The 15,878-nt window shown below is 58.5% G+C and overlaps 2 protein-coding genes across 5 annotated transcripts in view; one reads left to right on the top strand and one right to left on the bottom strand.

Moving 5' to 3' along the window:
• AGO2 (argonaute RISC catalytic component 2) overlaps positions 1–11,339 on the bottom strand; it is a 114,066-nt gene extending 102,727 nt beyond the window's left edge. Inside the window, exon 1 of one of the 3 annotated variants that reach the window (XM_027063823.2) lies at positions 11,148–11,339. In XM_027063823.2, the coding sequence (XP_026919624.1) occupies positions 11,148–11,196 (49 nt within the window). In that variant the 5' untranslated portion in view covers positions 11,197–11,339. Of the gene's footprint in view, positions 1–9,891; positions 10,073–11,147 lie in introns of those variants that run through there. The other 2 variants (XM_053208366.1, XM_053208364.1) reach the window with 2 other exon arrangements.
• Positions 9,899–12,339, top strand: LOC106984415 (uncharacterized). Of its 2 annotated transcripts, XR_008292707.1 has the most exons (3): positions 9,899–10,040; positions 10,872–11,009; positions 11,540–11,894. XR_008292707.1 is itself a non-coding variant. In XM_027063826.2 (2 exons), exons 1-2 carry the CDS (start codon positions 10,885–10,887, stop codon positions 12,087–12,089), a joined length of 675 nt encoding a protein of 224 aa, XP_026919627.1. In that variant the 5' UTR covers positions 10,487–10,884; the 3' UTR covers positions 12,090–12,339. The 2 variants fall into 2 exon arrangements, 1 of the variants encoding a protein (XP_026919627.1); XM_027063826.2 differs by lacking the exon at positions 9,899–10,040 and having other exon boundaries at positions 10,487–11,009; positions 11,540–12,339.
• Positions 12,340–15,878: the final 3,539 nt, after the last annotated feature.

Genomic DNA, 15,878 nt, shown 5'->3' with positions numbered 1-15,878 from the left:
GCAGACCGGCCTCTCGGAGTCTGAGCCTCGGAGGTGAAGTGTCAGGGCCCCAAAGTCCTCGAACCCTAGCAAGCAGAACACGCATCAGATCAAGCCTTTGGGTCTGACCACCTATTTGCAGGAAATCCACACAGGACAGAGGCACGTGCTGGATGACGCCAAGAGGTCACCAGCCCGGTCCAGACCGTGGGAAACCCACATACACAAACCAGCTTCTTCCACCAAGAAGCAGCAAGGAGGAGGCGGGGAGAAGGCTACAGATGAGGACGCGGGACGCGGCTGTTTGGGGCCGGGGAGGCGGGGGTCACAGCTACATGGGCACAGGGCTTCTCTGGAGGCACAAGTGTCCAGAGATGGTGGGAGCGGCCGTGCACAACCGTAAACGTACTGAGTCTTACTTTGAATGGCAAACTGCACGGTGCGCGAGCGACACGCCAATAAAGCTGTCATTTTTTTTTAAGCTTATTCATTTACTTTGAGCGGGGTGGGGAGAGCACGAGCCCATGCAAACGAGGGAGAGGCAGAGAGAGAGGGCATCCCGAGCAGGTTCCGCACCATCAGTAAGGAGCCCAGCTCGGGGCCAGAACTCATGAACCGCGAGATCATGACCTGAGCTGAAGTTGGACGCTTAACCCCCCGGCGCCCCCAATCAAGCTGTCATTTTAAGAGGTACTGAGAGGACACATCAACCGATCACAATGTGGGCCTCACCTGGATCCTGACTCGGTCACCTGTTAGAATCTACATCATGTGTGTAACTGGGCGGATGGGCAGAGAAGCTGTCTCTAAACCGGTAACTAGGGGCCCCCTGAGGAGTACTGGGCGGGGGGGGGGGGGGGGGCGGCGGGTAGCAGGCAAAGACACCCTCACCTTGCAGAGCCCGCTCCTGGAGAATTGTCAGTAAAACAGCATGCCTGGGGTCCGCACCAGAACAAGGGGCAGGGATGGCAGAGAGGCCTCCAGGCGAACCAGGGATCTCTGGGGGCGTCACACATGCTTCCACTCCTTCCCATCTTCCACCTGACCCGGGCTTGGCCCCCGTAGGCGACCTCCTGTGGGCGGAATCGCTGACCGGCCGCCACGCCTCCAATCTGTTTCCCACACAGCAGCCACAGGGCCAGCAGACCCCTCCTCCCCTCCTGGGCACAAAGTCCTTCACGGACTCCCACCCGACCCTGACTTCCCCACCCACCTGCACCTGCCTCCCTCCCTCCTCTTCCGGTTCTTGCCCCAAGCTCACCTTCTCAGGCACCTGCACCGTCCATACAACGGGGCCGCCTGCTTCCCCCCCACCCTGCTCACCGGCCCCTGGTCTTTGGCAGGTACCCCAGACATGCTTCGGAACCTCCTGACTGGTGTGTGTCTTCTTTTGATTGTCTACCTCCCATCACACACGTTCCAGGCTGTTTGTCCCCAAGAGCCTTCACAGCCCACAGCTCAAGGTTAAGTTGTAATTACGAGTCTCAGACGCGCAAGGCCCCTTCCAAGTGTGATCTGATGTCCTCATAGGGAGCCACGTGCTTTGACATTTAGCAAAGTGCATAATTGTCGAAGCGGCAGCACCCATTAGGAACAAAGCACCCCCACAGTGGCCGCCCCCTGCCCCCCCCCCCAAGTCACCGGCAGGGCCACTCTAGGGTCACCAGGTAGAAACTATAAGCAGAAAATTGTGACTCGGTCCCACCCGGTTGGGACCGGCTCATCGTGTGGGGACACACCCTGGTGCTCTGTCACAGCACTCCTGGCCATGTGACCGTGCAAGGTGGGTCCCCAACTACTGTGAGTCCTACGTGGGCGAGTTCTATCGCGACAGTGTACTAGCTTCCGGTCCCTTCTGAGGGATGCTCACGGGAACAGTGGCTCTGAACGCCGAGGCCAAGCCTTCAGGTCCCTGGTGTCGAGCCTTACAAGGCGGCCATTACACACAAGGCACCTGGCAGAGGTTGTTTACTGGGGACGTGGGTTTCTAAGTGTTTTTTTTTTATCCCTCACTGCCTGCAAAGACCCAGAGGTCAACAAGGAGGAGGGGCAGGCCGGGAGCCCGAGTGCACACCCCAAAGGGCTCCTGTGCAGAATGAATAAGGATGCTCCCCATGGCAGAAACAGAAGCAGGCAGCAGGTGCCTCCCGCCCGCCGAGCGCCGTGGCGAAGGGCGTGCCTGCATTATCTCCTCTGATCCGCTCATTCTCCCTGTGAGGAGGAGACCGAAGTTCAGAAGTTCAGAGAGGCTCACGCCCAGTCGTGAAGCCAGGATTCAAGTGAGGTCAGCCCGACCTGGAGCCTATGCACCAGGTTTATGTCACGGGGGGGGGGGGGGGGGGGGGGGGTGGAACCACAATGCCCTGGTGACACCCAACAGCTCTCAGGGGCTGCAGGCACCTTGGCACCCGGCCTCTGCACCCTCCTGTGCCTTCTCCCCACCGTTTACTGGTATTTCCCCACCATTTACTTTGTTTCCACAAACAAACAAATGTTGCCGCTGAAGCCCGGGGCGTCACCCCTCCTGGAGCCTGGGCTGTGTCGTGCCCACTGCGTGTGGACGGGACCCTCACCGCCCGTGGGATTCAGAGGCCCCTGCCCAGTCCCGTCAAATGCCCTGCCGCCTTTGTGTCCTGCACAAGCTCGGTCACAGCAAGACCGACCGCGGGGCCTGGGAGTGTGGTGAGCAAGATCCCCCCGCAGGGGCTCCCACTACCCAGTTCACGGAGCACCACCCACTCAGTCCCCAACACGGGCACAGGCCTGCTGGGCTCAAGCTCCCTACCAGCAACGGAGCGAGACCTTGTCCAGAAAAACGCCCAATGGTCATATTGTGTCCCTTGACTCAGCAATGACAAGCCTCTCAAATGGCTCTGACCCGTGAACTTCAGTCAGTATTCTGCTCTCGTGTGCATGCACTTTCTACGGTAGTAGAGCTCGGAGCCCAAGCACCCAGAAATAACTAGAAGAGATGGGCTTAAGTTACAGCGACAGAGATTCAGGGGAGGAACCACCCTGATTCCAGAGTCTGGCTGGTTTTAAGGCTACGGGTTCTTGACGACGTCGTTGGCCCGTTTTCCTGGGGAAGGCGCTGCAGCTCCCAGAGGCAGCCCTTCCGTCCTCTGCCCCAGTTCTACCCGGAGGTGACAGGTTCACAGCAACAGGGAACCCTGACCCGGGGGCAGGGAGGAGGGGCCGCCACCAACCAGACCTGGGAGCCGAGCAGAAAAGGGAACCTGACGTGTCATGTTTCGTCAAAAAGCCATGTTGGGGCACCACACTCCCACCTCCCAGGAACGGGGCCCCAGGGCCGGCAACCCCCCGCCCCCTTCTCCCGCGGGAATGTCAGGTGCACCGTCTACTCCCCTCCCACCCCCACTCCTCACCACTGGCTCTCACACCCGCAGCACAAGGCAATCACCGGGGACGTTGGCAAAATTTAACTTCCAGGGTCTTCGGGAGACTCTTAGACCCGCTGGTTTTAAGGCTACAGGTTCTTAACGACGTTGGCTAGGCCAAGGAAGTGGGCTCGCTCCCCCGGGGCCCCAGCTCCCACTCGGCCCCCTGCCCCGTCCTCCATCTCCCGGTGGCCTTCCAGCCCCTTCTCCAGAGCCCGCCTCAGACCCAACATGTCCAAATGCCACACGTGATCCTGCCCCCCAAGCCTGCCAGTCTCCACCGCGTCTTATTTTTGTTAACATCGTCACCACCTGCCACATTCAACAAATGCGGTCACGGAGACGAGGATACGGCCGGCTCCCCACCACCGTCTGTGGCTTGCTTCCTCTGGTGGGCCCCATGCCGGGTGCTCCTTCAAGCTTCACGAACTCGCCTGGGGGCAGGCAGGGCCAGGCCCCTCGAGGGTGAGGACCCAGGCCAGCGCCACCCAGCACATCTCACCTCAACAACCCTGAGGTCAGGGCTGTTACCGCCATTTTCCAGGTATGGAAACTGAGGCTCAGAAAAATTACATCCCTGGCCAGAGGCCCCAAGCCAGCGAGGGGTGCTATAGTTAAGTACAGGATCCAAACCTGGGCCCCAGCTTCTGCGTGGATGGGACCCGCGGGGGTCCTGTCTGTCACTCCACCCACAGCCGTCCCCTGGGGGGCGGGGGGAGGGTCCTGCTGTCTCAGGCCCAGACCACTACCTACAGTCTCCCCGCCCCACGCTGGCCCCTAGCATGCCCGTAGCACTGCCAGAGTCACCTTTCTAGAACAAGTCGGCACTTGGCACTCCAGCAGAGCAGATGGGGCCTCTAGTGGGCTGCCCCACCTTCCCTCCCACCTGCACGCGGCCCCTGGGCACTCACAGTCGGAGACGGGGTTCCCAGGGATCACCAGCGCCTTCCTCAGCCCCAGCCACCATTCCAAGTCAGCAGAGGAGTAAAGGCACCTCAGGACGTAGACATGAGGGGACCTAAGCCGGCCAGGCCCAACTCCCTGCTTTCAGGTGAGGAAACCGAGGCCCAGGACACGTACAGAGCCCGCGGTGATGCTGTGACTCCCTGTCTGTCCACTGCTTGAGCTGTGACCTCGAGGAAAGGACGAGGACTGAAAGGTGGGCTTCGAGTTCAAGGAGCCCCTGCCTCCAGCCGGCAACGGAGGGAGCGAGGTGCGGAGCCCTGTTGGTACAAACCGGCGGCAATCTCTCAAAGACCACGCTCGCATCCTCCAGACCTGATGAGGAATTTAATTTAGTAAGAGCAAAGCCACCGAAGGGCGCAACAAGTTTTAAACGTTTAAGCCCTGGGGGGGGGGGGGGGGGGGGGGAGGCGCCTGGGTGGCTCAGTTGGTTGAGCTTGGGCTCAGGTCACGATCTCGCAGTTCGTGGGTTCGAGCCCCGCGTCGGGCTCTGTGCTGACAGCTCGGAGCCTGGAGCCCGCTTCGCATTCTGTGTCTCCCTCCCCGCAACCTCCACTCACACTCTGTCTCTCTCTCCTTCAAAAATAAACAAATGTTAAAAATTTTTTTTAAATGTTTAAGCCCCGGGGCGCCTGGCTGGCTCGGTTGGTGGCACGGGCAGCTCTCGGGGTTGTGAGTTTGGGCCCCACGCTGGGTGCAAGAGTTTACTTAAAAATAAAATCTTCAAAAATAAGTAAACAAAATGAAACGTTTGAGCCCTTTATTTTCGAACAGACCTACAAGCCTGGGATGTAACAACCGCTTGGAGTCAGGGAGATATCCGTCCCGATTTGCCCAGGTAGTGCTGCTGCCTTATGTCTCAGGGACATAACGAAGAACCACCCCCAGCCCCCCCATCACTTGCCAAAGTTCCCAATGTAGACGATAAACTGTCTGGTCACCCAGGGTACAGCTCTATCGAAAGATAAAGTAGAAAGGCACAGTTGTTTGGTCATGAAAAGTAAAGACCCTGAGACCCATCAGTGGCTTTCAGTTTTTAAAGCTGGAGAGAAAAAAGCAGGGAAAAAATCATAGTGCGGCTTAGTGATAGTTCAACCGTCTAGAGTGCCCACGGGCAGGGCACCTCGCTTGGGGCTCGGGAGACGTGGGTGCCAGCGGGTCACAAAGTGCGGGGTGGAGCCATCAAGTCTAGAGACATGGCCAGGAACAGACACGGATGGAAGTGACTGAGGAGAGAGCCCCATGTCCCCACCTCACCCGCAGAGCCCCACCTCACCCGCAGAGCCCCACCCACACCTGGGGAAGAGCGGTCTCCATCATCCGTGACGCCAGAGTCACAAGTACGTCTGTGTTTTCTATATGTCGTAAATGTCCCTTCTGCTCAGAGCACCACAAACAAACAAGATTCTTCTGCAACGGAAAATTCCAGATGCAAAGGGGTCTGCGTACAAACACTAAAGATAAATGTGTCGTAATTAAAATCATAGCAACTGGGTCTCCAACCGGCCTTCCTCAACAAAACGGAGGTATCCTGGACAATGGGGTCCTTCTTAGAAAATGGGGGGGGGGGTGCATATACATACTCTAAAGAAAAGCGATCTTAAAGACTAAGTGTCCCAGCAAGTCCACAGCAGGGGGGTGGGCAGGGGGAGGGGTGCTAGCTTTAGAGTCCAGACTAAAGAGCCCCAAAAGAAATAAAACCAAATTTATGTGTGAACTTTATTAAAATCCACGATTCCAAACAACCCACTGTAAGCACACACGAGAAACTGATTATGGACCGTTAAGTGTGAAAATGGCGCGGAGATTAAAACGTCCCTATTTCTTAGACATGGTACTTAAGTGTCAGGGGTGAAAGGCCAAGTCTGGAAGGGGCGTTAGAGTATTTCCAGCAGAAAAGGGGGGGAGGGGCACATCTGAGGCCAAGGCAGATAATCTTGATAATTGTTGAGGCTTGGTGATGGAAAAATGGGGGAGTACTGTGCGACTCACTCTACTTTTGTGTACTTTAAACTATTTCACAACAGAAACTGTTAAAAAAAATCAAGTGTTACATTTTGAACACCCACAGTAACAATTCAGGAAACAAAAACATACTTTATCAGGCTAGCACGCTAGAGTAGTATCGTAACAGTCATTACAAAGAATAAACCATTCTGGTATCGTTTGAAGTTCTGACACTGAAACTAGAAGTTGACAAGAACTAATATTCTGCTTCTCAAAACCAGGTAGGTCTTAGGACTCGAAGCTTTTATATTTTGCCTTCCTACACACTTATGTAAACGTTTCTTCAAGGTTTGAAACAGAAGGGCCCCTGGGTCGTTCCGTATTAAGCGTCCGACTTCAGCTCAGGTCGTGATCTCATGGCCTGAAAGTTTGAGTCCCATGTCAGGCTCTGTGTGGATGGTGCAAGAGTCTGCTTGGGATTCTCTCTCTCTAGCTCTCTCTCTCTCTCTGCCCCTCCCCTGCCCATGTTCTCTCTCTCTTCCAAAATAAATAAACTTAAAAAAAAAAAAAAAAAAAGAAAAGGCTTGTCATAGGTCCATGCCTCCCTGCCCGCAGGAGTTTCTAGAGGGGCAGAGAGGGACCATCTGCTCTATGGCCAACGTGCACCATCGCCGGGAGACCAGGGCATACCTTCACTGGCAACTGGGCCGGGGAGCACAGGAACGGGGTGCAGGAACAGTTCAATGGCGCTAGAAACCACCCCGAAAGCCAGTTATTCCCAAAGTCAGGATCCCTTTAGACAGCTCTCAAATAAGACTCCTGTGTCACAATAGTTACTTTGTTGCAACGCTGAGAGGGGTTAAACACACAGGGGATGGGGCACCACAAAAGCAAAAGAAACAATCCCCTGGGCTCCCTCAGACACACTTTAAGATCTTTAAGTTGTTAAACACAAACACACAGACCAAAAAAAAAAAAAAAAAACAAACCCAAAACAAAACAAAAAACAAAAACCGAGCCAGATCATCTCCCAAAGTTCAGGGTCACTGGGGAACCCACCATCCTGAACCACTAACTCTTCTGAAGAGCTAAAAACCTGATAAGCAGTAACTTGTCTTCAGAGTCCAAACATTAATTCCCATATCATAATAGCATTTATAACGGGCATAACTTTTACCTACTGTGAACTCTACCTTTTGAATTCGTTTATTACTAAGTTGCTTCCCCAGTACAGTAAAACCGAGAGTAGCAAACCTATGTGTCATTGTTCTACAATCCAGGTTGACTGTCTTTTCATTATCCTAAATTAGGAAATATAACATCCAAAGAAGTTTCATTGAAGAAACTCTTCGAGAAGTTCCTTCTAAGCCAACTTAAAAGCCTCTGTGCGTAGAATACGAGAGGTGCACCCCGCCTTGTAATTACAGTGCACTCGCACAGCCTGAAATTTGGGCTCGTTCCCATCCTGCCATCAGCTAACAACCATCCGACAGACCTATTTGTTTTTCCAACCAAAGCCGTCCAGTTTCAGGTTTATCTGTGAACCACGGGGCCCTCTCCCCGGCACGCCACAGTGCAGAGGCCCACAGCAGAGCAAGATTCTTCCAGAAGCTGTCAGTGACCAGAAATGAGCCTGGAGACCCGGAGGACGACAGGTCTTTGGAAACCAGAGGTGAGAAAATACCCCCCGTGCGGGGCCTACGGTTCAGGGTGAGCAGCGCTCCCTGAAGCTCTGGGTTCAATTATACCTGAGCGCATGCGCACAGCAGTCCAGCCTAGAGGTAACAGGTACTTCTGACTGTGGGTCAAGGTCAAAAGGACTGAAAGCCACTTCTTTGAGGAGAGTGTCCAGAGTAGGCTTGGAATCAGACAATGTGACCTTGGCAGGGTTCTTAACCTATCCGAGCCTCTGCGGTCCACCTTCACAGTGAACATCACCAATTTAGCAAGCCATCCTACGGGTTAGTTAGCGCGAGACGCAGCACAAAAGCTTCACCTTCCTCAAGGTTCTTTACTTTTTCCGGGCCTTCAACTTGCAAACTGAAAATCTGAAAAATTCTACGGTGTAGTGACTGCCCCTTGCTGGGTTCCTTTAGGGGCATTCCGGGGGGACCCTCACTCAGCCAGCTGAGAGGCTACCCTGCCCTTTCATGGGGGGGGGGGGGGGGAGGGGAGGGGAGCCTGCCCGCCCAGGGTGTCAAGAAGTCAAATCTGCCCCCAGGAGTGTGCCAACAGGGTCCACCCTGGCAGGCCTGAGGAACCTCCCAGGTGTAGGATTAAAACCATTCTTCAATCAAATTGCTGAGAGGCTGGAAGGGCTTAAAAGTTGGTAGGGCTCAGTCTCGGAAAAGCTTTCCAATTAAGTGACACCAGAAAGAAGACCGTCAGGATTCACGAGGCACAGGGCCGTTGGTGAACAGCCCCAGCAGCCAGGGACGGCGTCGAGGGAACTGAGCAGCTCAAGAGGGGCTTCCAGACCCCTGACCCCGAGCAGGTGGGGCCGGGGCCCCCGCCAGCACGCGGCGGTGGGGGGGCCGGGAGCGGAGCGCACCTAGCACCGGGGCCGGCCTGCAGCCTGCCGGAGCCTGGCGGACAAAGCGCACAGGCGATGCCCTGTGCAAGGGGCAGGGCCAGCCGGGAAATTTGGGAGCCACGTGCCTGGGGAGAAGAAAACGGCTTTGCAACACTTGACCGCTCTCTTGGCCCAGCGACTCCGCGGCCCCTCCGCTGTGCGCTTAAAACAAGGGGGCAACGGGTTACTCCTTCAAGTTTTGTAGAGCTTTTCCAAAGAAAGAGCGCGGACCGGTGCACAGGGGTGCTAAGGGAGTCAACGCCTCTCCTCGCCGTCTTCTAGTAAATTGTAAGAGGCAATTAGCGCTTGAATAAGGAGCCGGCGTGTCTGGAATGAGAACCAGCCGCACGCAGCTTCAGGGTCTCGAGGGGCCGCCCTGCACCCTCCCGGCCCGCGGCCCTAAAACTGCCACCGGGGATTGGCCCAAATTCAGCGTTTCCAGACTTTCCCCCGGAGCAGGGGCCGCACAAGTGCTGGCAAAGAGAAAAACGAAACCGAGTGCGCTCCAGGCCCGCCGGGCTCGCCCTGGCGCCGGGGGGCCCGCGCGGCCCCGGCCCCCCGCCGTCCGCATGCCCCGAGCTCGGCGCCGCCCCCGGGCCCGAACCCCCCGCCGGCGCTCAGGGCCCGGCCCCGCGGGGCGCAGCGGGGACCCGCGCCGGGGCGGCGGGCGAGGCGGGCGCGGGGCGCGGGCCTCGGGCCTACACGCGGGCCCCGGCCTCCGGCTCCACCCGCGGGGGGCGGCGGGGGCGCTGGAAGGGGCCCAGGCCGCGCGGGGCGCCCCGACGACCGGGGGCCCGAGGAGGCCGAGCCAACGGCCGGCGGCCCGGCCCCGCCGCCGCCGCCGCCACCCCCTCCCCCGGCCGCCGTCTCCCGGCCGCCCGCGCCCCCCCCCCCCCGCCTCGCCCTGGACCCCCGGCCCGCGCCCCCGCCCCCCGCCCGCCGCCCCGGCCCGCGCCCCCCGCCAGCCCGCCAACCGCCGCCGCGGGCACGAGCGCAAGCGGCCGGGCCGGCGCCCCCCGCGCCAGGACTCACCGGGGCCGGCTCCCGAGTACATGGTGGCGCCGCCGAGGGGCTCCGGGGCCGAGGGGCGGCCGCGCGCGCGCCACGGGCCCCGACGCCGCGAGCCGCGAGGGAGCCGCCGGCCGCACGATCCGCCCCGGCGCGGCCGCCTCGCCAAACAGGTTTACCCGACGCGGCCGGGGCGGCGGGCGGAGGCGGCGGGCGGGGGGGCAGGGGTGGGGGGGAAGGAGGGAGGGGCGACAGAGAGAGGGAGGGGAGGAGGGAGGGGGGAGAGGGAGAGGGAGGGGCGAGAGAGGGGGAGGGAGGGGCGAGGGAGGAGAGGGGGAGGGGGCGAGGGAGGGGAGGGACGGGGAGGGGCGATGGAGAGGGGGAGGGGCGAAAGAGGGGGGAGGCGGGAAGGAGAGGGAGGGGCGAAAGGGAGGGGGAGGAACGGGGGGGGAGGGAGGGACGTAGGAGAGAGGGGAGGAGGTGGAGGAGGGAGGGGCGAGGACGAGGGAGGAGGAGGGTGCAGGCAGGAGGAGGGGCGGGGTCGGCGCGCTGGTGGCCGGGAGCCTGGCGGGGGGGGGGGGGGGCGCGCGGGAACGGGACGCGCGGGCAAGCGGGGGCGGGGGCGGGGGCTGCGCGGGCCCGTGGGGCGCTGGGGCCCCCGCCGCGGGGGCGGACGTGGGGCGGGGGACCCCTCGCAGCCACTCAGAGCAGCGACGTGGTCGCCGAGTGGGCGGGGCGGGCCAGCCTGGCACCGCCCCTGAGGCCGGGAGAAAGAGAACACCCCCTTGTCCCCGCCGCCCCCGCGCGCGTGGGGGAGCGCATTCTGGCTGCCCGCGGGTGGCGGGAGACGGGGGCTGGGTGGGGGGCGCACGGCCCTTACCCCCCCCCTCACCCCGGGCCCCCTGCCTCGGCCGGGGGGAACGGGGGCACAGTGCGGCCGGGCTGTTGGAGTCCGGGCGCCCCGGCGCCCCGGCGCCCCAGCCTGGCTTTTTTTTTTTTTTAAGTTATTACGGAAACATGAATGTCGGGAAGCTAGCTCCCAGCCCGGAGCTTGAACTTGAACGCCTGCTGGCCCTCGCACACGACCACACCGCCACCTCCCGGCCGGGAACCCAGATAATGCACGTACCCAGCCGTGAACAGTAAGTTTTCAGGAGACGTTAGGCGCCAGCAACCGGGACACCAACCCCCACGGCCCCTTCCAGCGCTCAGGCGCCTCCCCAGATTGTTCTCGCGGGGCCTTTCCTCCCCATCGTGCTGCTGCGGGCGTCTGCACTCACCTCCCGTGTTCTTAGGAAGGTTCTCCCTCCTCCCCACATCCTCGCCCATCCTTCTGAACCCCTGGGTCCAGCCGTTTTCGGGGCTTTTCCAGCGAAGCCGTGCGGGAGCCCTCTCCCTTCTCTCCTAGTTGGTGGGTGACGCCAAGTCTGAAGGTGAAACACAATCCAGTTTTGCTCGTCGTTTTAACATACTTCGTCCTGTAAACGTGTCATCTGCATATTGGGTGCAAGGAACGGAGTGTTCTTCCTGACCAGGGTGGTGCAAAATCTACCAAGAGTCCTGCCCGCAAGGGGCGTAGCATCCTAAATAGGTTTTGGGGGGGGGTTGCTAGTTCTTTGCAATCCTCAAGCACATCCCTAAATAAGCGCCAGAAAACCTTGATTTCCTTCAGAGAGAAACTGAAAAGGACATCGATCTTCACCAAATCATTGACAGAAGCGGGGTCCGTGCCGTGGCATCAGCCTCCCGGTTGCCCGTGGATCCCTCTCCCGTCCTCTGCTGAGCACCCCCAGCCCTCAAGGTGGCCTGGACCACGTGGAAAGCGCTGGCTCTCCAGCCACAGTCGTCATTCGTGTGATCACACATCTGACTTTGTGCCTCCCGTGCTCAACACCCTTCACTGGCTCCCCATTTCCATCTGCGTGTGGTCCCCAATCCGTAACTCGGTGTGTGACACAGCCCCTGGCGGGTCAGAACCTGTAACGTCACCCCTCGCCAGGCTCCTTGATGCACAGCTTCGTTTTCTCCAGACTGTTAATCGTCCGGGTGTGAATCAGTACTTGGGAGAAAGGTGCTTGGCGGTGCCCGGAGAGGCTGACCCACGGCCCCGGGTCGCCGAGCAGCTGGCAAGTGTGTCTGCGAAGCGCGGGGAGGGGTGGGGGTGGCGGGCGGAGACGCACAGGTGCCACCCCAACAGCCGCCAGCCCGCCGGGAGCGGGTGATGGAGGAGCGCAGCGAGGAGGAGACGCTTGGATGTGGGTGGACCCCACCCCCGACGGGCGACCAGCACCGCAGGGTCACATCTCTGCAAGTGACAGAATCGGGTGCATAATTACGTCGTGACAGGCCGAAGGGAAGCCAGAAGGTGGTGGCCGGGAGCCGAAGCGCGGGGCTCTGCGGGTGGGGGTGGGGGGGCCGGGGAGGGGCGCGGGATGCTCCTTCCGGCGGTTCCGCGCTCAGTCGCGAGTCTCAAGCCGCACACTTGCGTTTTGTATACATTTCCCGCCCCCGGCGCATCGCACGATAAATAAGATTGAGAACGATAACCAGGAGCGTGACGGCCCCGCCGTAGGTGAGCCCGCAACTCCCACGGGCCCGCTCCGGGCCTGCCTCTTCCCACCCCTCCCCCCCCCCCCCCGCTATTTTCTGCCCGAAATCGCCGAATCCGGGGCCTCCCTACGGGGCTCTGTGCTGTCCGGTCTGGGCCCCAGAAACGCCCGGAAGGCGCAGTCCGCGCGCCCGGCGCCCGCTCCCGGGAGCGCACGCCCGCCCGCCTCGGGTAACTTCGGAGCAAGGGCTCCTGTGCGGAAGGTCAGGCCACCCCGGGTGTCCCCAGCGCCTCGCCGTGTCGCCTCTCGGCGGGGACCGCGCGCGCGCGCGCCCCCTGCTGGCGAGGGGGCGCCGTCTCCCGCCCGGGGCCCTCGCTCCCCGCGGCTCCCAGACGCCCCCTCCTCCCGCGCCTCCCGGCGACGCTTGCCCCCTCGAGCTCGGGGCCTGCAACGCCAAGCCCGGCGCATCTCCTGTCCCCCGTCTTCCCTCCCCGCCGGCTCTTTCCCCGTGTTCCCCAGCGCGGCCGGAGGGTTCATCCTCCAGCAGAAAAAGCCGGGCCCCCGCTGCCTTCGTCTCTTGCAGCCAGTGGACGCACATATGACCCCATTTAATTGGGTCCCCAACTCTTGCTGCAAAATGTCTCTCGAGTCGTCTCCCCCCCCCCCCCCCAGCCGCTGCTCTGCTTCTCCCTGTTTTCATCCAATACAGGGGTGCTGGCCACATGGGGCCGGTTCAGGGGTCTTCTGGTGCCCCGTCTTTCTCCCTGTGCGATCCGCTGCTCGGTATTTGGGGGGTCCCCGTGCTGCGCTAAGACTGCAGGGCTATCGTCACGGCCTGGGACAGGGACGCTGGTGGGCCTGCGCGCGGGGTGCACCCACCCGCCCCAGCAGGAGCTGCAGGAGAGGCGGAGTGCTTAGGCGGGAACACGCGGTGCACTCCTGCACCCGTGGGACCCACAAAGCCCTCAACATTGGGGCCCTTAGTTTCCACAAGTCTAAAATGTAGACGCTGGAATAAATCAGTTCCAGAAACATGTTCTGCACTTGATAAAAGCAAGGCCAAGAGGTCAAATAAATGGGAAGCACTGGGTTAACACTAAACAGACTTAGCGATCACAGACCTTCTCAAAACCTTTAACGAAGCGTTAAGAATCATGATTCTACGAAGAGGAAGGAGGGGAACAGACAGGAGGCAGTCCCACATCTACGCGGCCACACAACTCTGATCACAGGGTACCGCCAGGTTCCGTGGAGCGCACTTTGGGAAACACTGAGGCAGCGCTCTTCGTGTGACCCCTTCCAGATCCTTTGAGTGAAACTGTTGGTTGTTTCCTGAATTAAAAACTCAAGAGTGCGGTTGTGAGCCAACAAATACTCGTACCGTAGTAGGAACAAAATACGCGTCTAAGCAATTTCTACACACTGAACCCAACGTTCGATGGAAACCACTTAGTTTGAATACATAAATCACTTGGTCCTCTTGCGCACCCAACAGAGGCTAAAAATCCTGAGCATGCAAGCAACGGGGGGGGGGGGGGGGCGCTGACCCCCCTGTGCTGCAGAGGGCGTCACTTACGGGAACATAAGTGCCAGGAGTGTAGCAGCGGCTGCAGCCTCTATACATCCAGGAGACACTCCTTTTGCTCTCGGACACGTTCCTCTGTCTAAAAAGGAAAGGCAGCCGACATGCCACCAACACGCAGACACGGAGAAATGAACTCAAAACGGATGACAGGTTGCGACGTCAACATAAACCGTAAAGAGAAAATTTGGGGGATCTGGGGCCGAGCAAACAATTCTCAGACGTGGGCCCCAAAGCGCAACCCATGAAGGGAGAAACCTACGGGACTTCATCAGAGTTAAAAGTTTTGCTCAGGGAGAGGCTGCCTTAAAAAGGTCAGAGGACCGGACCGGCTTCGAGCAGGAGAAAATATTTGCACACCGAGTACCTGACGGACGACTGGAATCTAAACTATATGCAAAACTCTCAAAATTCAACGGGAAAGAAAGCAAATCGTCAGGGCACCTGGGTGGCTCAGTCGGTTAAGCGTCCGACTTCGGCTCTGGTCACGATCTTGTGGTTCGTGAGTTTGAGCCCCGCTTCGGATTCTGTCTCTCCCTCTTCTCTCTGCCCCTCCCCTGCTCATAATCTGTCTCTCTCTCTCTCTCTCTCTCTCTCAAAACTGAATAAACTTCAAAAAACAAATTTTTTTTAACGAAACAAAACCCAGTCGATTTGGAGCATGGGCAAAAGACAGGGAGAGACACCCCATCAAAGAGGAGATACTGATGGCAAATGGACCACCGCGGACCATCAGAGTGGTGCACCTTCAGACCACAATAAGACGGCCGTGTACGCCCATCACAGTGGCTGAAATAAAAAATAGTGACAACAACCAAGCTGAGGACGCGGTGGAGAAACTGGATGGCTCCGCCTTGCCGTGCAAATGCCCAGCGGTACAGCCCCCAGGGGAAAGGAGTTTGGCGGCTTCTCAAAACACAAAACATGCAACCGCCACACGGCCCAGCAATTGGGCTCCTGGGTATTTGTCCCAGAAAAAAGGCACCTCGTGTTTACACGTAAGCCCGCACGTGAATATTTATAGCGGCTTTATTTGCGTAACCAGAACTTGGAAACAACCCAAATGTCATTAATTGGTGAGCAAACAAACTGTGGCCCATCCGCACATGGAACGTTCCTCACCAGTCGAAGGGAACAAACGATTGACACATACAGCCACTCGGGTGAACCTGAAGAGCAAAATGCAGAGTGGAAGAAAGTTGCGTATTACGCGATTCCATTTATACACCATGCTTGAAAGGACAAAACTATGGGGATGGAGAGGAGACTAGTGGTCTGGAGGGACAGAGAAGGGGTGGAGAGAAGGATGACGAGGCTGTCGCTGGCAAAGACAGCAGGAGGGTTCTCACGGTGGTAGAGAAGCTGTGTGTCTTGATTCCTATGGATGCTAATACCCGGTTGTAATATTGGACTATGGTTTTGCAAGATACTACCATTGGGGAAACTAGAAAGGGCAGTGGGATCTCTCCATCCTGTTTCTTAGGACTACGTGTAAATCCGCAATTATCTCAAAGTCAAAAGGTTAATTTAAAACAAAGGGCGCCTGGGTGGCTCAGTCAGTTGAGCGTCTGACTTACACTCAGGTCATGATCTCATGACCTGTGAGTTCGAGCCCCACATCAGGCTCTGGGCTGACGGCTCAGATCCTGGAGCCGGCTTCGGATTCTGTGTCTCTCTCTCTCTCTCTGCCCCTCCCCCGTTTGTGCTCTGTCTCTCTCTGTCTGTCTCAAAAATAAATTTTAAACTTTTCAAAAATTAAAAAAAAAAAAAAGAACTGCTCATCAAAAGGCATTTTAAGTGAGCCCTCTTTTTGGATTTTTTTTTTTTTTTTTTTTTTTTTTACTGGGAATAAACCATGAGACTGTTAGGGAGATTTGAAT

The sequence above is a fragment of the Acinonyx jubatus genome, chromosome F2, assembly GCF_027475565.1.
Source record: "Acinonyx jubatus isolate Ajub_Pintada_27869175 chromosome F2, VMU_Ajub_asm_v1.0, whole genome shotgun sequence".
Lineage (NCBI taxonomy): Eukaryota > Metazoa > Chordata > Mammalia > Carnivora > Felidae > Acinonyx > Acinonyx jubatus.
This window is presented reverse-complemented; position numbering and strand designations above follow the sequence as displayed.

Excerpts from the sequence above, each read along its gene's own strand:
- LOC106984415 (XM_027063826.2), top strand. The coding sequence starts at position 10,885 with ATGAATGTCGGGAAGCTAGCTCCCAGCCCGGAGCTTGAACTTGAACGC. Across the intron at positions 11,010-11,539 it reads CACGTACCCAGCCGTGAACA|AGAGAAACTGAAAAGGACAT; the intron begins GTAAGTTTTCAG and ends GATTTCCTTCAG.